The 23,755-nt window shown below is 47.3% G+C and overlaps 2 protein-coding genes across 6 annotated transcripts; both read right to left on the bottom strand.

Moving 5' to 3' along the window:
- Positions 1–12,490: 12,490 nt before the first annotated feature.
- On the bottom strand, positions 12,491–13,627 carry LOC136464162 (RING-H2 finger protein ATL80-like). The gene has a single exon (XM_066463118.1). The coding sequence runs from the start codon at positions 13,510–13,512 to the stop codon at positions 12,949–12,951; it is 564 nt and encodes a 187-aa protein (XP_066319215.1). The 5' UTR covers positions 13,513–13,627; the 3' UTR covers positions 12,491–12,948.
- A 3,876-nt stretch (positions 13,628–17,503) lies between these two features.
- LOC136464164 (uncharacterized protein At4g15970-like) lies at positions 17,504–22,413 on the bottom strand. 5 transcript variants are annotated; one of them, XM_066463121.1, is made up of 6 exons: positions 21,927–22,411; positions 20,944–21,309; positions 20,336–20,817; positions 20,010–20,120; positions 18,164–19,340; positions 17,504–17,728 (listed from the first exon to the last, which is right to left on the bottom strand). In XM_066463121.1, the coding sequence occupies exons 1-4, from the start codon at positions 22,233–22,235 to the stop codon at positions 20,099–20,101; spliced, it is 1,179 nt and encodes a 392-aa protein (XP_066319218.1). In that variant the 5' UTR covers positions 22,236–22,411; the 3' UTR covers positions 17,504–17,728; positions 18,164–19,340; positions 20,010–20,098. The 5 variants fall into 5 exon arrangements, with proteins under 5 accessions (XP_066319218.1, XP_066319217.1, XP_066319220.1 ...); XM_066463120.1 differs by lacking the exon at positions 17,504–17,728 and adding an exon at positions 17,736–17,886; XM_066463123.1 differs by lacking the exon at positions 17,504–17,728 and having other exon boundaries at positions 17,940–19,340; positions 20,944–21,273; positions 21,927–22,413.
- Between the last annotated feature and the right edge of the window lie 1,342 nt (positions 22,414–23,755).

The raw sequence follows: 23,755 nt of genomic DNA on the forward strand, positions 1-23,755 counted from the left end.
GCTACAATAGCAAGCCATGTTGATAGCTTTGGCCCAAAAGGATCGACTCACATTGTACTCACTAAGCATAGACCTTGCCATATCAATGAGTGTTCTATTCTTCCTCTCAATAAGGCTATTTGATTGTGGAGTGTACTTGGCCGAGAATTGATGTCTAATTCCAAATTCATCACACAACTCCTCAATTCTAGTGTTCTTGAACTCACTACCATTGTCACTTCTAATTCTCTTGATGGTTGTTTCAAACTCATTGTGAATGCCTTTGACAAATGATTTGAATATTGCAAATACATCACTTTTGTCCACTAGAAAGAATATCCATGTGTATCTAGTGTAGTCATCCACTATCACAAAGCCATATTTGTTACCACCAATACTAGTGTATTGTGTTGGCCCAAACAAATCCATGTGCAATAACTCAAATGCTTTGCTAGTGCTCATCATACTTTTCTTAGGATGTGTGTTTCCAACTTGTTTACTGGCTTGACAAGAGCTACAAAGCTTATCCTTTTCAAACACAATATCTTTCAAGCCTTTAACCAAGTCATGCTTAACCAATCTATTCAATTGTTTCATTCCAACATGACCAAGCCTTCTATGCCATAACCAACCCATGCTAGACTTAGTGAACAAGCATGTAGATAATTTAGCTTCACTAGCATTGAAATCAACCAAGTATAGATTCTCATATCTAAAGCCTTTGAAGATCAAGTTAGAGTCATCTATACTTATGATCTCTACATCATCTACCCCAAATATGCATTTGAATCCAAGATCACATAATTGAGCCACGGATAGCAAATTAAAATTCAAGCTATCAACTAGCAACACATTGGATATGCTCATGTCATTGGATATTGCAATCTTACCCAGCCCTTTGACCTTGCCTTTGTCATTATCACCAAATGTGATACTATCATAACCATCATTGCCATTGGTGTTGATTGAGTTGAACATTCTTGCATCACCGGTCATGTATTGAGTGCACCCACTATCAAGAACCCAATGCCTTCCTCTGGCTTTGTAATTGACCTACAAAAGAAGATCAATTCTTTTTAGGTACCCAAACTTGCTTGGGTCCTTGAAGGTTAGTCACTAGGCTCTTTGGTACCCAAATAGCTTTCTTCTTTGAGTCTATCCATGGTTTACCAATGAACTTAGCATTCACACCATTTGTACCCTTAGTAAGCATATAGCATGAATCAAGCTTAATGGAGGATACATTAGCATTTTTGCTTTTGTTTTTGCATTCTTGCTCTTTGTGACCCACTTGCTTGCAACTAGTGCAAAACCGACCATTGTTCTTCATAAAAACTAGTCTTGTGAGGAGCAAAGGCCGCCTTGCCTTTCTTGGGGGTATAGCCCAATCCCTCTTTATAGAGAGAAGCTCTTTGGCTACCCAAGCACATAAGCAAGCGGTCCTCACCACCATAAGCCTTAGCTAAGGTGTGAGTGAGCTTAGTGACCTCCTTCTTGAGGTTCTCATTCTCAACCACTAGTGAGGCATCACAAGTGAGACCATCACTACTAGATGAGGTAGAAGTGGAAGTGCTACAAGAAGGGTTAGTAGTAGCAACAATGATAGGCATAGATAGTGATGTATCAATTATATCACAAGTTAAACCTACATTGCTAGTTTCAACATGATTCTTTTTATTTTGCTCATCAAGCAAAGAGGAATGAGCTTTTTCAAGCTTTTTGTGAGCTTTGCCAAGCTTCTCATTGGCTTCCTCTAGCCTCTCATGAGATGCATTGAACTCATCAAAGGCTTGCTTAAGGGCTTTTAGTTCCTTACGCAAGCTTTTGCATTCCCTTCTCTTGATATCAAAGTGTTCTCTAGCATCTTCTAGCATGTCAATTAATTCATCCTTAGTAGGTTCATCATCATCACTATCACTATCATTTTCATTTTCATGTTCATTATCATCAACATGTTCTTCATCACTTTCATCATCACAAGATTGTACCTTAGTGGCCTTAGCCATGAAGCATGATAAAGATTCAAAGAGAGAAGGCTTCTCATTAATGGCAATGCTTGCAAGAACCTTCTTCTTGGTGGTCTTGTGATCATCACTATCATCGTCATCATCACTTGAGGAAGCATCACTATCCCAAGTGACTACATATGAACCACCCTTCTTCTTCTTGAAGGCCATCTTGTCCTTCTTCTCTTTTTTTCCTTCTTGTCCTTCTTCTTGTTCTTCTTGTTGTCATCATCATTGCCACTATTGTATGGGCATTAAGCAATAAGATGATCTTTGCTTCCACACTTGAAGCACCTTCTTGACTCTTCTTTGTTCTTGAATGAAGACTTCTTTCTTCTAGCACGGTAGCCCTTCTTCACCATGAACTTGCCAAATCTCTTGACAAATAGAGCCATCTTCTCATCATCATCATCATCCCATGATTCATCTTCTTCACTTGATGTTTCTTGCTTTGCTTTGCCCTTGGATGATGTGGCTTTGAATGCCACGCTCTTCTTCTTCTCATCCTTCTTCTCATCTTTCTTCTCCTTCTTTTCTTCCTTCTCATCATTATCTCTATATGTATCATCGGTCATTATATCTCCCAACACTTGGTTTGGTGTCATGGTGTCCAAACCACTCCTTACTAGAATAGTGACCAATATGCTAAATCTTGAAGGTAAGCATCTCAAGAACTTGTGGGAGAAGTCCTTATCCTTCACTTCTTCTCCAAGTGCTTTGAGATCATTGATAAGGACTTGAAGCCTATGGAACATCTCCGGTACACTCTCATCATCCTTCATCTTGAAGCTTGCAAACTTTTCTTTGAGAATGTAAGCCTTTGCACCCTTCACGGCTTGAGTGCCCTCAAATGATTCTTCCAACTTCTTCCATGCCTCATGAGCCATCTCAATATTTTTGACTTGCTCAAATGTTCTTTCATCAATTGCATCATGAATAGCACTTAGAGCAATGTCATTGTTTTGTAGAAGTACTTCTTCGGCCGCGGTGGGATTCTCCGGATCTTCAATCTCAATTTTTGTTTCTACCACCTTCCAAACCTTCCTATTGATTGACTTGATATAAGTTGTCATCTTGGCCTTCCAATAGGGATAGTTGGAGCCATCAAATTGGGGTGGCTTCTTGGTGTTGTTCATTTGAGCCATTTTAACACCGAAGGTTGTTAAGCCTCAAATAACGGTGACCTCGGCTCTGATACCACTTGAAAGGTCCTAATGGCTAGAGGGGGTAAATAGCCTAATAAAATTTCTACAACAACACTTAACAAAAGGGTTAGACAATTATGAGGCGAAGCAAGTGTTGCGCTAGCCTACTCAAAATACAAGCCACCTACCACAATTCTAGTTTAGATAGTGTCGATTCACACAAGAGCTATGACACTACCCTATGTTAGTGTGCTCTCAAAGGCTAACTAAAGAGCCACACCAACCAAGCAAGCAAGCTCTCACAACTAGCTACACTAAAGAGCTTGTCAACTAGTTTGCGATAATGTAAAGAGAGTGATCAAGAAGATTATACCGCCATGAAGATGAATGAACCAATCAACCACAAGGATGAATAACAATGAAGACCAATCACCTCGGAACAAAGATGAATACAATGATTTTTTACCGAGGTTCACTTGCTTACCGGCAAGCTAGTCCTCATTGTGGCGATTCACTCACTTGGAGGTTCACGCGCTAATTGGCTTCACACGCCAAACCCTCAATAGGGTGCCGCACAACCAACACAAGATGAGGATCACATAAGCCATGAGCAATCCACTAGAATACCTTTTGGTGCTCTACCGGGGAAAGGTCAAGAACCCCTCACAATCATCACGATCGGAGCCGAAGACAATCACCACCCTCCGCTCAACGATCCTCGCTGCTCCAAGCCGTCTAGGTGGCGGCAACCACCAAGAGTAACAAGTGAAATCTGTAGCGAAACACGAACACCAAGTGCCTCTAGATGCAAACACTCAAGCAATGCACTTGGATTCACTCCCAATCTCACTATGATGATGAATCAATGATGGAGATGAATGGGAGGACTTTGGCTTAACTCATAAGGTTGCTATGTCAATGAAAATGGCCAAAGATATGAGCCATAGCCGGCCATAGGGCTTAAATAGAAACCCCCTCGAAATAGAGCCGTTATACCCCTTCACTGGGCAAAACATGGGTTGATCGGACACTGCAGTCCAACTGACCGGACGCAGCACTGGACGCTCCAGTCGTGAATACCGAACACGTCCGGTCGGCATACTGGACGTGTCCAGTAGCCCCCAGACTGCCACGTGTCCTATTCAAATGAACTTAGCCATTGCTGCCCCTTCTGCTGATGACCGGACACACACACCGGACGTAGAGTCACAAATGACCGGACGCTGAACCGCAGCGTCCGGTGGAGTACAGTAAGCACCCTAGCTCGACCGGACACGTCTGGTGGTACCGGACCGGACGCTGCCAGCGTCCGATCAGCTGTCCTCCGTATACTGCTATTTCTGGTTCACACCGGACGTGTTCGGTCGCTGAGTCTGTCGCCAAGATACCGGACGTGTCCGGTCACATACCGGACACGTCCGGTCACTCTGTAACCAGCGCGACTAACTCTTCTTCGACTCTATCTTCTTCACCCTTGCTCAAATGTGCCAACCACCAAGTGTATCACCTTGTGCACATGTGTTAGCATATTTTCACAAACATTTTCAAGGGTGTTAGTACTCCACTAGATCCTAAATGCATATGCAATGAGTTAGAGCATCTAGTGGCACTTTGATAATCGTATTCCGATACGAGTTTCACCCCTCTTAATAGTATGGCTATCAAACCTAAATGTGATCACACTCTCTAAGTGTCTTGATCACCAAAACAAAATAGCTCCTATGGTTTATACCTTTGCCTTAAGCTTTTTGTTTTTCTCTTTCTTCTATCCAAGTTCAAGCACTTGATCATCATCATGGTAACATCATCATGTTATGATCTTCATTTGCTTCACCACTTGGAATGTGCTACCTATCTCATGATCACTTGATAAACTAGGTTAGCACTTAGGGTTTCATCAATTCACCAAAACCAAACTAGAGCTTTCACTAGCGTAGTCGTGGATGCGAGCAATTGGAGAGGGATGAGTTGAGCGTGGCCAATTTGGAGAAGAAAGGGACAGCACGAGGGCGGCTGTAGTGGTGAGTGCTCTGCTAAACTGAGGTTGTGGGGAAGGCGCACGAAAGGATGGTGCAGCGGGGCTCAGGCGCACCTTTGCGTGCGGTGGGCGACGACGGAAGCAAACGCAGGTGCGCACAGGAGCTCGTTCGGAGTAGCGGGGAGCGGCGTCGACGGCGCAGCAAGGAAGACAAGGCTGGCGATGGAGGCTCTAGTGGCAGCAGGCCAAGGGGCGCGGCCAGCGTGGACCAGGGCGGGCGTGGCGGCTGCAGCACGGGCACACGACGCGGGCAGCGGTCTAGAGCGGACTAGGGCTCACGCGCGCAGCGACGTTAGAGCGGACTGCTGAAAGACAGGGAGGTATAGCGCTAGAAGGAGAGCGAGGAGGCGTTGGTGCTTCACACTGAGGAGTAGCAGCGAGTGGCAGAGTCGATCCAGGCATCAGAGGAAAAAGGGAGGGAGTAAGCGACCAGTCTGGATCGACTTGGCCTTAACACGCAACGCAGGACAGACAACAGAGAAGAGAAGGAAGGAAGGGGCAACGTGAGAGAGGCAACGTCGTACGCGGCCAGAGCATGGATGCGAGAGCAGGATAGGACAACATGGCATGGTCGGCAGCGATGCACCAACATGCGCATAGAGAAGTGAAAGGACACGGCATGGCAGGGACAGAACCACGTGTTGGAAATACCAGCAATGCAGTACACGGCAGCAGCAGTCCGACCAACTTTCTTTAAGACGCTCTTTGAGAATGGACAGGAGGGAGAGGGAGCAGCGGCACGGCCAGCAGGCTCAGTCCAATCACATAACGCGCGCGTCGTACCGGCGAGGTAGGCGAGCTAATTGGCCAGCGACACTTTCATTATTATTTTTAAACTAACAAACATCACATTGACACTCAAACAAGCGTACCAACATATTCACAATGTTCATATCCTGTTGATGATATGATTTTTCCTGTTTATATTTTATATTATTTTAACTTCCAAAAACTTATTTTCTAAAATAACTTTGTGCATGCACAAGTATAACTAAAGCTCTAAGGTTTTATTTGAGTCCACAAAGCTAAGTCACACTAGATTCACTTATTGCTTCAAGTAAGTTTTAAATCAAAAATCCGAGAAACTCATTTTCGCAAATTTTACATAAGCCTAAATCGCGGTGCTAAACAAGGTCATAACACCAGGGTGTTACAAGGCACTACAATCAAATTAACCTCGTCTGCAACTCTGTCGTGTAGCCCGCCAACTCCCCGACCCCACCTTGTTGCAAGTATCGCTGCACCGTGCCCTAATTTGGAGCTACTGCTCCGCTGGGTCCTTAAGACCGGGTCGGTATGCACCGTCGGCAAGCCACTTATCCAGAGCAGCTCGTGGCAATTCCTTGCACCGCTAGTCTTGCCTCCATCTGCGAATCGCCCTGCGTACCTCGGTCGAAGCTCTACCACCGCCAAGCCTTTCCTGACGCGGCCGTGCCATCGCCGTGCATCGCCGCACCATCCGTGCGCATGCGGCCAGCTCGGCTCGGGCCGTCTCCAATTGAACCACCACCTCGATTGGTTCCATGGTGAGTCCCTTGAGCTCACTAGCTACCCCTTTTGCCCTGGCTTTGCTGCCATTCATCGGAACGCCACCGCCGTGGCTGCAGGGTCTCCGCCACCATGGTCCAACATCGCTGTAGCGTCCCGGCTCACGCTTCCTTCACCAGGTGCTTCGTGTTCACTCCTAGGTAAGTGTCAGCTCTGTAGTTAGGGCGGGGAAGGGCTGATGTGGCCGACATAGCCGCCGTTGCCAGCGTCGCTGCGCCGGTGCTCGAGGGGGGGGTATCGTTGTTGTGAAGATAGAAAGTTCCGAGGGCGTAGCTGTAAGGGAGTAGACTAGTGGAATAGTGCGCTTAGCACTCGCGTGATTACAGAGTAGTCCAAGGGTGTTTTTGCATATTAACCGGCTCACGCGGGTCCTCCTCGTCGTGAGCCGGTTTGGGCCGAGCCAAAGCGCGTTGGGCCATGCTGTAGAATTGGGTTTTTCAAATTCCAGTGGAGTATGAATGTTTATTCAATAATAGTTTGAGCTGAACTTTGAAAAATAGTAGTAAATTCTATAGATGTCCAAAAATAATGAAACCAAGTTTGTAGGTTTATAAAAATACCATCTATCTGTTAGTGTAGTTAGATTATAGTTAGCTGTGACAAGGGTAGGTTCATAAATTCAAACTAGATGAGCTTAGTATTATATAGATTAATATTTGTAGGAATTTTTGTGTTAAATTGGTGATAGCTATAGCTATGAAAATTTTACAGTAGGCTCACTAGATTATTATGTACTTGTTGTAAATTTTATAGCCCTAGAGTAAGTTGATAAATAGAGTAGCTATTATCCTTGTTTTATCATATATAGATTAAATCGGTATTAGGAGTAAGAATACCTTTAGTTGCTGTGATAATGTATGTCCTGCTTCGTACTTGTTAGTGGTAACAGTAGGTAACTTAGTACCTTAGCCGGTAGCACTATCTAGTAGTTAGACAGATATACTTTTATTTGAAGAGTTGTTGTTGCCATATTACTAAATATTGCATCATCATTTCATACATGTAGATCACGAGTCGGTAGATTTCGTGCCCATGGATGAATAGAAGTATGAGGAAGTCATTGAGGAGTACGAGGAGGAGATCCTCGTGCAGGAAGGAGCCTCGGAGCCTTTTGGTGCTGACTTTGCTGACCTGTCGCCTGCCCAAGACAAGCCCCGATGCATAACCCTTATTTTAGTAATAATTGAATATATATATATATGATGTGCATTTATGTACAGGTATTTTATGAAAACTACATGTATAAACATATCTACCTATGAGTCCTACTAGTACAGGTCGAGTAATTGTTATGCTCAGGATATTGGTAGCGTGAGTAACCTGCTGTTACCCACAAATAGGTGATAAATATGATCACTCATGATAAAATATTATAAAAGTAAATGGTGACCGGGCAGGGATGTGGTTTGGGTATTGGTGGGTGTAAGGGGTTGTGTCCTATGGTCAATAGGGCATAGCTCGGTTATACTTTTTCCCTGTCCGTATCGATTAAGGACCGGTCGTTGCATAAGACATCGTGGGCTAGTCACAGATTTATTATCCCGAGCACATACTTGGTTACAGGCACAGGGAAGACTCGTTGCTCTCTTGTCATGGATCCGGCTCTTTCCGGACCGACTGATTGGAAGCGGAGATGGTGGAGGTCCTTGCACCGCACTTAGTCCGGGACTCAGGAGTAGGGGCTTGGAGTCCAAGTTTAGACGGGGATCTAGACACCTAGGATATGAGGGTGATGGGTTAGTCCTGCTTGTGCCTGGGGTATAAACAGGGCGTGTGTTTTTGAGGTACCCAGCTGGAGACATTGATTCGCGAATCGTCGGACAATCCGGTACAGCTTGCTTCGTGTCTAGCACCGTAGTAAGAACTGAAAGATGGAATATGATGAAATAGAACTGATTGCTCAACTCTTGCTTGAAAGTAGAACAGGTGCTTATATAGAATGGATAGATAATAAATTAATACGGCTATTAATAATATCATAAGTAAGAAATCACTAATAGTATTGCTTTCTGCCTAAAGAAAACCAGCAAACCATAAAGCCTATCATATTCCTTAGAGTCGGGACATTATTCCCACTAGTCAGATAAGTCTTGTGAGTATATTGTGTACTCAGGGTTTATTTATCCCTGTTGCAGGTAATGCATGAAAAGTACTTTTGTATGGAGGATTCTTCTTGTGGGCTCAGACGGATCCTCGTCCCTTATCGCTAGATGTTTATTTTTAAATTTCGCTGTTTATTATTCCGTACTCTGACATTTGGTAATGTAATAATGTAATTTTTAAACTTCTGATGTATGAAATGGACAAGTATTGTAACTCGTTCTTATTATTGGATTCTTGGAAAAAATATGAATCTTTCGGGTTCTCCCTTGGGGTGTGGCCGACGGATACCGTCCGCTGTAGCTTGCTTTTCGGGGTGCTTAGAGTCTGGTGGAAGACGAACACCTCTGTAAGCGTGTTATTTTGGATGATTCTACCACAGTTGATACCAGAGCCAATAATTGTTACGAGTTTCATCACTTTTTTCAAAACTTAAAAAATTAACCAACAAAAGTTTTACAAAAAGTAGGATGCGATTACATTATGTAAATAAGTATAAGCCCTAGCAATATGGGCTATCTAGGATAGCGGCACTGATTTTATCTAATAAGTTTTTTTTTGTATGTACACTGACTTATGTTGCGTAAAAATCGCTTAGTATACGAAAAGTAAAGCTGGGATATGCCAAAAATTTTACTAATACTGCTCACGATCCTGGGCTTGAGAAACAGCCCAATTCCGAATTCTGCTGAGCGCATGCGCGACGGAAGGACTCCTGCCACCCAGGTCGTAGGGCCCTCCAAGGATTCGGACACCTGCCGTTGTCCCTCAAATCCTCAATAATGCCACATGCCATTTGCTCCGTCTCCATTCGGAGCGCAGCAGGGAGTGACTGCGAGGGAGATGTGATTTGACGCAAGCTCAGTGCTTGGGTCAAAACCATCCTCGCCGCTCCTCAGTTGAGCCGAGTGAGTGGTTGAGGATTGACTCGAGCTAGGCCTTGTTCAGTTCCCTTCAAAATTCCAAGTTTTTTCACTCTCTTTCCATCACATCAATTTTTAGCCGCTTGCATGGAGTATTAAATGTAGGTAAAAAAAATAACTAATTACACAGTTTAGTTGGAAATCACGAGATGAATCTTTTGAGCCTAATTGGTCCACGATTAGACAATATTTACCAAATAAGACGAAAGTGGTACTATTCATCCGGTTGAAAAAACTTTCAATCTAAACATGCCCCTGCTAATGCGCGCACGCGGCAACACACACAAATAAGAACTCCAAGCACGCAACTCATGTGCGCACGCGCGCAGCCGCCTCTCCTCTCCCGGTGAAGCTTCCGCGCGCTCCGATGCACGGCGGCGCCCTTTCCACGGCCGATCGACTTCGTTATCAGGACACGCTTTACCTGTCCGCGAGGAAGCATCCGGCGATATTGGAGCGCCCAGGAACGTTCAAGAGGATTTCGTTTTTAATTGCCACCAGATAGGCTCTGGAATTTTCTGAGACGCATCGATGAATAATATATCAACTCTTATCAGCCACGATCCATGGTTGTTGGCTGGCAAAGCGCAAGGATCAGTGTGCAAAGGCGGCGTTTGGGCTCACTGCTGTGCCGTCCATAGATACGAAAGTGCAGACGAGGAGCTACAGAGTATGTTATCATTTCGAGTAAACTAGCTCCCTGATTTGTCTTGCCAGCGTACCTCAGGTGCTCGGATTGGTTGACCCAAATACTCTACGACCACTGGCAAGTGGAAACTAGCAGGAGGGCCTCAGTGTTTTGTTGTGTGGTCCTTTTTGTTTGCTTGCGGCATACACATGTTTTGTTATTCAACTGCTAAACTAGTGGTGTGTGCTCACATCACATGCCTGCACTAGGTCTGCTGTTTGCACGGTGCATTGGCTTAGTTGGCTGAGCCACTTCATTGGAGGGTGGAGGGTGACCCGTGGAGGAGAGCTTGCGCTTGCGAGCGTGTGGTTGACTCCTTTGGACCCGAGACGTCGTAGTCAGGTACAGATTTCTTTGGATTCCGGGTTATGCTCTTCTTTGCAATAATGTTCCGCAGCCAAGATTCTTAGTTGTTTTTTTTTTCGAAAAAAAGGATGGCAAGAGATTGTCTTTCTCCTCGCGCTCACCTTCTCTGCCGTCCTCCTTCTTCCTTCCCGCGCCCATAACCCCATTCCCACTATCTTACCCTTCTTCCCAAACTCCGGCGCCTGTCTTCTTTTCCAACTCCGGCAAGCTTAAAAGAGAACGGCTTGGGGGAGGAAGGCCGACCAAGCGATGGGGATGGCGGGAGGCGGGCGGCCTTTGGGTCTTGGCGGTGCCGCAGGCGGCCAGGCCAGGTTAGGGTGGGGCGTCGCGGCGAGCTCACCGGCGCCCTGCCCTAGGGTCAGGGTGGGTGGGAGCGGGGCGAGGACGAGGACGGCGGAGCTTGCCGTCACCCTAGGGTTAGGGGAGGGCAGGGGCAGAGCAACAGGGGCGGGAGGTGGGCGACGCGGCTGCTGCTGGCGGGGCGGCGTGGGAGGAGGGGGGGAGGAGAAAGGGCGCAAGGACGCGACCCGGGGGAGGAAGAACGCATAGCCGGGGTCGGAGCACGACGGGTCTTGGCTTAACGCCGTCCCTAGGTTAGATGTATCTCATTGAGAGATACAACTTTAATATAAAAAGTACCTTCATTTGACATCATACGAACACGATATTATCTTTCTAATACGACAAGCGCTAGTATGCGTTTATTATGCTGCTAAAATTTTATATTATTTTTTTGAGCATCTTAATGTTCTTAAATGGAAAACTTAAAACTATAAAGTTGTGATTTTTCTATGGTTCAGTCTTGTCACGCCACTCCCGATGACATGCCAAAATAATACTGTCGCGCAAACGGAAGTGGCGTGACAAGGTTTTTTATGTGGCAGATGTTGCCGCTCGAGCATCGGCGCGATCAAAAGGGTCAACTCTGCAAAAAAAAAGGTATGGTTCTTATTAAAATATTAAATAAAAAAGTATGAAAATAGCTACAATGCATGGATCTGGTGAAGTAAAAAATAATCACTTCACCTGTTGTTAGTTTACTTTGAGAGAGAGAGATATAACGGTTACTTACTACATTGCATGAATAAATGAGAGCCTAACTCCATCAAACGGGGCCTACCGAGAAATGATAAATGGGCCTACATATTTTTTGAAACAACAAATGGTGCCCAATGCAGAAAAGACGATACAACTTTGGGATGGAACAAATGGAAAAGATCAAATTCCCCACAAAAAAAATCCGCAAAGACAAAGGGAAATTGTTCAAATATCTTGATGACCAGCGTTTATATTATCCTGAAATACATATTGTGTATTGTCGTTTCTCTTCAACGTCGGCCAATTCAAACGAGCACTCCTGTCAGCTGCTTAATTAACGGTTAATTTCGTGATACGAATGGAGACTTGAATAAGAAGTATCAAGTTAACCCACAGCTTCGTCACTGATGATGATTGTAGACTCTCCTGATTGCAACTAACTTCAAGCTTTTTATCATTGCACTGCACATATGTACAAATAAATTACAGGGACAATTTCTATCCATCAATCAGGCACACACATCTTATTGCAACTAACTTCAAGCTATTTATCATTGCACTGCACATATGTACAAATAAATTACAGGGACAATTTCTATCCATCAATCAGTCACACACATGAGGGGGGGGGGGGGGGGGGGGGGGGGGGGGGGCTGGTGCAAGCGCTAGAGTCCCGGGTTTGAGTCGTGATCTCCTCGTATTGCACAGGCGATGGTAAGACTTGCCACTAACATCTTTCTCCAGATCCCGCACAGAGCGGAAGCTCTCTGCACTAGTACGCCCTTTTAATCAGGCACACACATCTTGTTGCTTGTCCAGAACACTCCCCCAGTGAGGAGTGAGCTAATCACTACTCACACCTAAAAAGGAATGAAACCTACAAGGCTAAAAAAACAAGTTCACCACTGAGCTTGCGCATTGGTTCAGTTCCTGTGTCGAGTGCGCACGGCACTACTACGCCAAGAACGTCCGCCCCTCTGCGCTGCAGGGCGTGGGCGCCTTCCAGAGCGCGCTGATGCCGGCACCGGGGCGCGCGCCGCAACGGCGTCACCGCTCGCCGGGCGGCAGGACGGGCAGGAGGAGTGGGCGCGCAGCCACGTGTCGAGTGCGCACTGCACTACGCCAAGAACGTCGGCCCCTCTGCGCTGCAGGGCGTGGGCGCCTTCCAGAGCGCGCTGATGCCGGCGACACCGGGGCGCGCGCCGCAACGGCGGCAGCGCTCGCCGGGCGGCAGCAGGTCGACGGCCAGCACCCGGCGGCAGGACGGGCAGGAGGAGTGCGCGCGCAGCCACGTGTCGACGCAGGCGGCGTGGAACGCGTGGCCGCACTGCGGCAGCACGCGCATGGCCTGTCCCTCCTCGAACTCGGCCAGGCAGATGGCGCACTCGTCGGCCCCTCCCTCCTCCGTCTCCTTGCTGCTGTCGGAGACGTACGTGACCGTCGGGAGCGAGCGCAGCACCTCCTTCTTGACGCCCTTGTTCGCGGCTTTCGCGCCCGGCTGCTGCGACCGGGACGACGCCGTGGCCCAGCGCCGCGAGCACGCGCACCGGGCGACGAGCCCCAGGCCGAGGACGCAGACGAGCGCGCAGAGCAGGCCGGCGAGGATGAGGATCATGTCCGAGTTGATGGAGTCCTCCGGCGAGCCCGAGCCCGCGGGCGCTTCGACGAGTATCCTCGCCATGGGTTTGCAGTGCACTGGCTGAGATGGCGGCGCGAGTGCTGTGTGCGCGCCGCTGTCGTTGGCTGATGCGGAGGCGGGAGGCTCTGGGCAGGCGGCGTGAGAAGTGTGTTGAAGGGGTTGGTTTGGCTGGCCTTTTATAGAGCGCGAGCGCTTGGCGCCAGGCGCCTGGATGTAGTTTATCGGTGACTTTTGTGGTCTTTGGATTTTGGACTAACAGCAGAAAAGAAACAGAGGGCTCACAGCATGTCAGTGGATCGAATGTGTAGTGGTTGAAGCTAAAAGCTGGGGGTTCCTTTCGGTTTAAATAGCCGTTCACCGTTTCAGAGCTTAATTTGGCACTCGCAATGCTCTCTTTCAGTACTTCTTTTAGCCATCTATAACTAGTGAAAGACTTTGGGGTGAGGTGACTTATAATCCTTTGAAAATTCTAGGAAAAATCACAAACATGTTTCTTTCAATAATATATATGAGCTTGAATTTTCATCCAACTATAAAAAATTCCTACCCCATTGCCTAATTTTAGTCTTTAGAAGCCACGAACCAAGCCCTAGCACAGCTCGTCCTTGGTTCGCTTCTCCGGAACCCTCCCTATTGTCCTAACTTTCTGCGTGCCTTGCCATCGTAATCCCAAATTCCTAATGCTGGCATGGCTTTCTCGGTTGGACTTCCATGGTAGGCTGAACACACCAGTTTTGTTCTGAACCGTCCAATCATCAATCGAAAGCAATCGGAGCCGCAGAAAGAAGAAGCTAATGTGGGTGGCCGTGTGCAGCAAGGCTGTGCGTCCAACGATTTTGCACAAATCATTCACACCCTCTCTGATGTCCGGCGGCACTGCTAGCATCGTGCCCCTTGCTTCCTCTATCGTTTTCTTCAGCAGCACACCACCATGCATCAGCCCTCTTGTCCTTCCTCTCTAGTTACTCGCCTGCAGTCGCCGCCGCCATTTTTCACTGCTGCATCAATCCATTGTCTCCGTCGATCGTTACCCCTCTTTCTTGAATCTTGACACGGTGTCTTTGCCTTCTACACCAATTGCTCTCCCTAAAACCCAAACGAAATGAAATCGATTCTTATCTTAGCATACAACATATTGGTTAGCTGTACCTTTTTATGGAGGGAAAAGATAAATGCCAGCGCCGCCGTGACCGCGAGCAAGATCTAAATTAAATCAAGGTACGTGCTACTGACATACACTAGCCGTCTCGACTCTCGACCGTGAAACAGATCCGGCAGAAAAAAAGAAGCGTTTGCGAGCAAGGGACAGATGGCGTTCCGCGGAACCACACTCGCCGCACTTGGCCAAATGCGGGTACTACAGACACTTTCGGTCTCCTCCCGCTACCTGTCACTCGGCCATAGCCCGCATGTGCTGTTCCACTGACTGGCCTACCGGCGCGCGGACGGCGGTGGTCACGTCCATTTCGAGCCCGCGCCCCTCGCCGAGACCTCCTCACGGCCGTTCTTTAGATTCGTCGTAGTACGTCGCCGCGCGTGGTCGGCGCACAGCCGGGGCCTCCAAACCGCACGCGCGGCACCAATGCGCTCCGAAAGCGGCCGGCGCCTCGGCACTCGCCGCGCGCGGGATTGCCGTTTCCGTGACCCCGGAAAACAATTGCGGAATTGCGCGCGATTTGCTGCTGGCCTTACCGCGCCAGGAACGCCGGCAGCTGCCGAAACCGATGATGATCTGCATCTGCCCGTGAACGCCGCCGACGGGTGGCGCGTGTGCAGCGGCAGCGCAAGTGAAGTAGTGCGCGGTGACATGCGCACATCCGGGGACGGCCAGGGATGGACGGCCGTGTGCTCCTGCTCTCCGAGGACTTAGTTTACTGGGGAGACGGGCTCGGGCAGGGATGGAAATGGAACCCGCCTTTTTCCGGGTTAGGCGACCCGACCTCCTCCCGCGACGCCGCGGCACTACCGGTCGAGGGAGCGAGCGTAGTGGCGAGGCAAAGCGGCCTCCACTACGCGCGGTCCGCACATGGATGGAGCCGCCCGGCAACCTTTCCCGCGCGGCACATGCGGATCACATGCCCCGGCGGTAATGCTGCTGCCTGTGCGATGCAACTGACGGCCGGCAGGGCAGGGCAGGGCAGGCCGCGGGCGGGTACGAGTACGACCGCAGCGGCAAGCGCACTGGTGGCCGGGACGGCGTACGTGTGGGTCTACTCTCGCGCGGGAGTGCTCGCGTGTGGTGATCTGTCGAGACGAGGCGGTTGGGTGGTTCGGGGACGTCGCCTTTTCGGCCTGAATCCGCATGTTCCGTGGCCTCGTCTTTCCTGCCTGCCTTTGCTCAAAGCGGTCAGAGCCGCGGCGACCTTTCAGTCCGCCGCCCGGAACGGTCTTCGTGGCCTGTTCAAGCGCGAGGCTATCACGTCTCAACCTCCCGTCTGCAGCTGCAATGCAGAGACGTGTTGGCGCTACTAAACCTAATCATCGACGAAACAATGGCGACTTTTCTCGTTCCCTCGAACTCGGAACGGGAGAATTTTGGGCGACGTCTCTCCGGGCAGCAGAATTCATTCGTTTCGACGGACGGAACAATAAGAAAACGGGTGGCATCCGAAATCGCAAGGACCAGGTGCAAGTGACGATCACTTCAGGCTCTTCTTCTCTCTCTAAGAAAAAAAGATGAACGCCCCCTTGCCCGGAACCGTCTGTATCAAGGATGAACGGCCAGGCCCCTTTTGCTCTTTAACAAAAGGGGGTCTCATGGTCCAAAGGTGGGTGGGAGTGTGAGACGCACAAGCGGCACAGCCATTCCATTACCTTCGGAATCCAATTGAGACGGTGTCGCTGCTGGTACCTCATGTTAACGACGCCTTTGCTGCTTTCTCCTGGCCTTGGATCACGACCGGGCCGTGCGAATCGTAGCATGGACATGTCATCATATATATCCACAAAGATGGATCTATGCGATGGGAACGGGGCAGCCTGCGCGCACGTTACGTTGTACGCTGATCTCGACCGCACGGCGCTTTTCGTTACCACGTCGCGGCCTTGCGTATCAGAAAAACAACTTTGGAATGGCACGAGCTCAGAACGGGGACTGCCGACGTGGCTTCTCCACAGACATCAACACGCTGCTGGGCTTCACAGGATCACTGCAGACATCAAGGGTACTCGTAGTGTTTTTTCTTGGTTCAGTTGCCAAACACCTCTAAAAATCGTAAATAAAAAGGGGGGGGGGGGGGGGGGGGGGGGGTGGAGAGAGAGAGAGAGAGAGAGATGTCCAGATTTAGCTGGGTCATAGAATTTGAACATGTTTGATTTGGTTTATAGAAGGTGTTTGGATTTTGAAGTAGAAGCATGTTGTGTCCATGTCCCAGCTATATATGAATAGATTCAAATGGGGCCCAACTTTAAATCCGATATGATCCGGACTGGCAAAGCGTGAAAGGGCCTCTTCTAGGATAAAGAGTAAAGACACTGGTTTTATGATAAGATAAGGTTGGCTTAAGTGGGTGGCATGAGCGGGCGATTTTTATCTTTTCGTAGCCATCTGAACAGCAACCCTACCGACTGCAGTGTTCTGGTGGAAATGGCAGAAACATCTAGGAGACGATCACCCTGAACAAAGGTGATAGCAATTCAGGTTCGCCCACTGGATTCGTTAGTTGCTGAATCAGCAAGCCTGACTGGGAAGTCGATTAGCTGTTTCTTTTTAGGGAACGTATCTGGTGCACGGGGTGATTGGTTACGTTCCCTTCTTTTTATAGCCGACGTCGATTAGCTGAATTCATAATTCTTTGTAACACCCTGCCAGAAAAGACTAAGTTTTTGTGTTTGCCACTCTGGATTTAGTTTAACTTACCGTTCAGATTTGGTTCTTTTGATTCTCATCATACCTTGAGTAAATTGTTAGTGTCGAAGTAATGCCCAAACTGTTCGCAAAAAAAAAAAAAAGGTAATGCCGAAACTGAGAACAGTAGCACGACTGTGCCCAAAGAGCAACTGCGCTTCACGTATGCAATTTTCAGAGCATCAAGACGAGAAATCACTCGTCACCTGGAAAACGGGCCCAGAGGACTGCAACAGCCTTTCTGCATGCCAATTTGCAATAGCAGGTGACCACTCGCACTCGCTTGTCCCATGCTCAGCTTCCCCTTTAAAAGCTTTCTTCACTTTTGTTGCGCAACTTGCCTCTTGCGTTGTTACTACATAGATAAATCATCTACACTCGATGCAATTTGAAAGATTCAAATATGTATGCCTGCAATTCGAGACGAATCCTTTTAGAACCAAAACGTTGAGAACTTCAAATAATACAGGAGAGAGGACCGTTCTATCCACAGCTGATTTTCCAACGATGAGAGAGACAGCGTTAGCTAATGGTATCGAATTGGCAGAGTTGATACTAACCAGCTTTTCCTGAAAGAAAACATATTTTCCCATAAGCTAGCCAATTGGCAGTGTATCCAGGCAATTTAAACCAACTATTTATTTTGTTGAATAAAGATCCTAAGGTCTTTGCAAAAAAGAAAAATAATGGCAATGGTTGCGCCTCTGCTTTAGACTAGGGAAGTCCAATATTTATGTAATATAATATCCCACATTAGTATAGAATAAGGGACAATTTCCAATCCTATTACACTGTTCTGATATCAACAGAAGAACATCAGGTGGACATAATGCTTCACCAGGTTACCTTTCTCCATGAACACATTGTTTGGAAGACTCTGAAACCCAAGCCAAGAACTGTGCCAGCTACCCCTAGCCACCAGAACCAGGAGTCTTCCTGTTGGGGTCTTCCTGACCCTGCCTGTTGTCCACTGTGTCGATGACATTACTAGGATTTGTTGGTCCTTTGTTGTATTCAAAGTGGGCGCTTAAGTGAAGGACCCAAACAAAATCCCTCTCAAGTGTATCTACAGATTACTGAGCCATCCGAGGGTGGACAATTTGATATTGAAGTTCCCTCACACAAGAGGCACAGGGGGTTCAAAAGAACGAGGGAGTACGTTTTGTACATCCATGTTGATATCATCGAAGACCTGAGATTTTACGAGTTTGGTTTCAGATGAGCTAGAAGCAGAGGGGAGAGTGCATTGAAGAAATTTCAGTGGGAGAGGCATGTGTCTGATGGAGAATACCAAGTCTCCAGTGGTGGATGTCTGCAGACCTAGCAGGATTTCACATAGAAGGGTTGGAGGATGGATCACGAGTGGATGGTACAAGGGAGTCATCCAGGCAAAGGCTAAGCAACAGGGAGAGGGAGGGAATGCCTGATCACTTGACCACTGAGGAGGAGAAGGGGATTATTGCTGGTTTTGCAAGGGTTGACACAAGTACGAGTCATCCCCGTAGAAAGGCCCGTTACCAAGACGGTGTTGACGGCCCTAATAAGTGGGGGAGCCCTTGCAAGGAAAGCACTTCGTTGAAGAACTAGTATGGGAGACCTGATATCCTGATCAAGACCAAATGCGAAGAGTTGCCCTTTTCGTCTGCTGAGATTGCGCTGAGGCCATCAGAATTGATCCTGAAATATGGTTTCAGATTCCAGAGAAGGCATAAAACATGCATGTCTTTGGAGGATTTATCTGGTCCCTACTCCTTATGTGATGACAGTGTCACTTCCTGAAGAACCTGGGGGTATTGAGATCAAGTCCTCTGAGTGAAATCCTCCTAGTTCTGCAGACAAGTCCTCTGAGCTGGTTCCACCCTAGGTACCCTTGACCCCAAAGTCTGAAACCTTGCAACCATTTTCAAACAACGCATGAGTGGCCGCTGATCCATGTAGATAATGGCACATAATTGGCAGCATTGGTTAACGGCATCGAATTCGCAGAGTTGATACTTGATGTTTGATTACGCACCATCTGTTCCTGAAAGAGAAATATTTGTCTGTAAGCTACTAGCCAATTGACAATGTACATGCAATTTAAACTAACTATTTATTTTGTAGACTAAAGATCCTAAGGTCTTTGTAAAAAATAAAAATAATGGCAAGGGTTCTGCCTCTGTTTTATATTATGGGAGTCAAATATTTATAGAATATTCCCATTAGGGTGGAGTAAGGCACGATTTCGAGTACTATTACACTGTTGCAATATGAACCAAAGACACATCAGGTAAACATCAGGTTTACCTTTCTCCATGACCACACTGTTTGGAAAAACAATATCATTCTTAATTATGTGCACCACTTAAAGCATGCTTAAATAAATCCAATCAAAGAATCTTATAAATCATAATCATGCTCTCCAATTGTTTCAAGCGTTAAACTAGTATGTGGCATAGATTTTCATTCTCTTTCAGTGTCCCTCATTGTTGCGACCCCGGGGTCTCAGGGCCCGGTCCATTCTCAGCCACTGGCCCTCCTCTTCCTTGTATAGACGTTGCCCACCATAACACTCATGGTTAACACTTTAACCTTCTACAGGATCCAAAGTTTAAGACTGTAAGTTCATACCTACACACGGAAATGTTGATTTCGACCTACAGCATACTATACATGAAACAGAAGGAATAGGATAGTAAGCAAGAAAACCAACCTTTGAAGTGTTTGTTTTCAAAAACACATGTTCAAAAGTTGACATGTTTTGCAGTATTGAAATGCTTGTTTTCTTCCACTGTACAATCCTCATGGGCTTAGTAACGAAAGACTGCAAATAAATTCAAGTGTGATCAGAGTGCCATCACAAGAAAGAAAATTGACACAAGACAAGCTGTACTTCATTGAATCACAAAATGATTTTGGTTGAAAGAATATTCAGAGTCTAGCATGTCTTCGTAATTTTCTACTCCTTAGTAATATAAGCCGGGGTTCACCGGATCTTTAAAAAAAATATTCACACTCAAATCCATGGAGGCATCATACCTGCAATTTTGTGGTACCCTCCATGACAATGGCCTGAATTGTTTTAAGCTTGGTGGCATCGACATATAGCTGCTCCAGTCTTCCATCATGATTCTTAGGTCATGGATCTTGCTCTGCAGTCCAATACAACAGTTCGCATGCATGGTGCAAACCTTGTTTAAATCTCTGCTTGGCTCACAAATGCCGCCGAAGTACGTAGTACTTAAGAACTTAATTTTCAGACCAATGTCTGTGGTGTAAGGATCATGCTTTATAAAATTAAATACATCCTGATCATGGTACCCAGGATATCTAAATCGGGAAGAATACCAAAACTTGTAAAACTCTATGCTTTGATCATTTGACTTCACATAGTTGAATCCTCCATTGGCTATGTTCCTCAAGTCAGTCGCATTCCCTACGTAGTGATCACATGCAATCTGAAAGTCTCCATCACTATAAAACAGGGGAAATGGATTGCGGAACCACATGATATCAGCATCCTGAAATACAGAGGGGAAGCAGTAGTTTATATCAGATAAAACTACCAATAAGAAACTCACACTGAATAATTCAAAAGCTGAAAACTAATGCATTAGAACAGCAGGGACGTAAAGGTATAAATTTACCGAGAAAACAAAGCTGTAACCTTTTTCAAGCACTAGCCGCAAGAAATCCAGCCTTTTCCACATCATTTCCAGATACCCAGTTGTCTGAAACCTCTTCTCTTGAGAAAAATCCACATCCTTGGTTGGAAGAGCAAAGCAGTAGGGATGGATCTTGACACATTGTTCATACGCCTTCAAATCAAATGCTACTATCACAAGATGCCTCAAGAGCGAACTAGTACCAACACCACGCCGAAAACTATCAATGAAAAGATCTATCACTGAGCCCGGCGAAGCCCATGCAGCATTGAGGGTCGTCAGTATTATGGTCTTATTGTCCATGGAAGCCTCCTGCAGAACAAGTTCTAGTCTGAGATCTTCGCTGTCCTACAACAACAATTATGCTGATTGAGAATTGAGATACCAAGTTACAAGCTCTGCCGCATGACTGAACTTGATATCATATCAATCAGGAGGCGAAAATTGGGAGTAACTGCTTGACTGGAGCATAAGAGTAACAACCACATCAAGTTTATTTCTGACATAACAAAAGGATCTTATTTTAGGTCAGAGCATAAGAGATCATGCACAAGTGTGCACCAGAAATGCACTCATGTATTTAATTTGACAACATGACACAAGACAAGCCATTGGTACTTGTTTATTCCACTCAGCTGAGAAGTAGGCTTAGAAAATCAAGTATCATAAAAAACGACCAGTTTGTCCAACAAGGCAACAAATCTCAAATATGTTAACCTATCAGCAATCATTGCATGATCTTAAAGGGAACCCACCAAAACACCACTATATCAGGTTCAGGGATGCAGGAATTGCAGTCTCAGGTACGAAACTAGCACGATTAGGAATATTGAGAGCGCATTTCGGGCATAAGCAGCAAGCATGAAAACACCTATAGCAAGCACAAGGAATAACTCAGATCACTAGAATACTGTCAAACATAGAATAAAATTTAACAAAGGTAACAAAGAGGAGGCAAACCCCACCAGATCGCCGGTGGGGAAGGGATCGAAATCGCCGTCATCCTCGGGGACCTGAACCGGAGGAAGCGGCGGCGCAGGCAATAAGGGCCGGTGCACACGCGGGACATGGATAGGCTTCGTGCTCTCCACGGCGGCGCGGTAAAGCACGGCGCAGGGCAGCGCCACTGCGGCCGCGAGGAGGAGCGCCGCCGCCGCTCGCCGTAAAGCCGCAGACGCGTGCGAAGGCGGCAGCGGCAGCGGCGAGCGTCCCCCGAAGCCGCGCAGGGATGTGACGGAGGCATGGGTCGGGTTTTGGCGCGACGGCCTCGCCATCGCAGGCAGGCGTGGGCGGGGGCGGTCAGTGTCAGCCTGTCACCGACGGCACGACGCTGAGGCCAGGGCTTAAAGACGAGACGCCGTGACCGAGCGAGTGTAAGCAGGCAGTGGAAGTGAGGAAGAATAGCAATCAACAAGAGGCACGAATCGGGCGAAGGATGAGTTCTTAGCGATGTAAGGAAGAGTGCTTGGATTATAATAATTTATTCATAATTTTTGTTATCCTCTCCTTTTTTCCTCTCGGGTTACATGTATCAGATGCACACGGCTTCTTGCCAGCTGTTGTGCTCACTCTCACTCGGGCCCATGGACATATTGTGGCCTGCGTCTTCTTTGATGCGGCCCAAGCTCTCCGTGAATGTGCTCGTCATCTTCAGGCTGGCCATCGTCGATCATGATCTCCTTCAGACTTGTGGCTGCAATAGCACGGTTGCTGACATCCCCTCCTTGATAAGGACCTGCTTGCCCCAAGCAGGTGCTCGAGGAAAGCGTTGACGTAGAGTCTCCATATCTTCCCAGGTCGCCATAGTCGACGGCATGCCCGACCACTGGATGAGAGCTTGAATACGAACATCAGTGCTGACCTTGACGACGCGTTTCGGCACAGCTAGCTTCAATAGGGATACATGGAACACCGGATGTATAGATGAACAATCCGGTAACTTCAGCTTGTAGGCCACTGATCCGATTTTGTCAATGATTGAAAAGAAACGTTCAGTACGGCTCTTGTCAGCTTGAGTCTTCATACGGTTTTTGGCACAGCCCAACTGATGATGAATCAAAGACTGCATTGCCGATTTCTGTTGCAGCCAATCATCTAGAGCGTCCACTGAACAAGCTGAAGAGGAATCAATGCCCAATTGTCTGGCTGACTGTTCATACAGAGCCTCAAACGGCGAGCGGTTGAGCGTCGAATGCCATGTCGTGTTGTACCAGAACTCCGCGAGGTGAAGCCAGTCAAACCATTTGCCCGGAGCTGCATTGGCAAAACAGCGGAGGAAAGTCTCCATACATTGATTGACACGCTCCGTTTGCCCATCCGATTGCGGGTGGTATACTAAACTGATCCGCAAGTCCACGCCTGCTAAGCGAAACAACTCACACCAGAATTTACTAGTAAAAATCCGATCTCGGTCTGACACCAAATCTTGAGGTAGACCATGGAGGTGATATATGTGCTGCATGAACTGCTTGGCTACAGACAATGCTATAAATGGATGCCTCAATGCCACAAAATGACTGTATTTGGAAAATAAGTCAACCACAACCATAATGCAGTTGTATCCATGAGATGGTGGTAAGCCTTCCACGAAATTCAAGGATATAACTTGCCAAGCAGTAGAAAGAGTTTCCAGGGGTTGCAACAAACCTAGGTATTTAACCCGCTCCGGTTTAGCTTGCTGGCATGCCGAGCAGCTCTGGACAAAGTCAGTGATATGCTTCTTCGTACCCGGCCAGGCGAAGAACGACTGAATAGGCTTCACAGTAGCTGGAACGCCAGAATGGCCTCCTACCGG

Source organism: Miscanthus floridulus, chromosome 7, assembly GCF_019320115.1.
Source record: "Miscanthus floridulus cultivar M001 chromosome 7, ASM1932011v1, whole genome shotgun sequence".
NCBI classification, from domain to species: Eukaryota; Viridiplantae; Streptophyta; class Magnoliopsida; order Poales; family Poaceae; genus Miscanthus; species Miscanthus floridulus.

Excerpts from the sequence above, each read along its gene's own strand:
- LOC136464162 (XM_066463118.1), bottom strand. The coding sequence starts at position 13,512 with ATGGCGAGGATACTCGTCGAAGCGCCCGCGGGCTCGGGCTCGCCGGAG.
- LOC136464164 (XM_066463121.1), bottom strand. The coding sequence starts at position 22,235 with ATGGCGAGGCCGTCGCGCCAAAACCCGACCCATGCCTCCGTCACATCC. Across the intron at positions 20,818-20,943 it reads GTTACAGCTTTGTTTTCTCG|GATGCTGATATCATGTGGTT; the intron begins GTAAATTTATAC and ends TCTGTATTTCAG. Across the intron at positions 20,121-20,335 it reads AGGGTACCACAAAATTGCAG|TCTTTCGTTACTAAGCCCAT; the intron begins GTATGATGCCTC and ends ATTTATTTGCAG.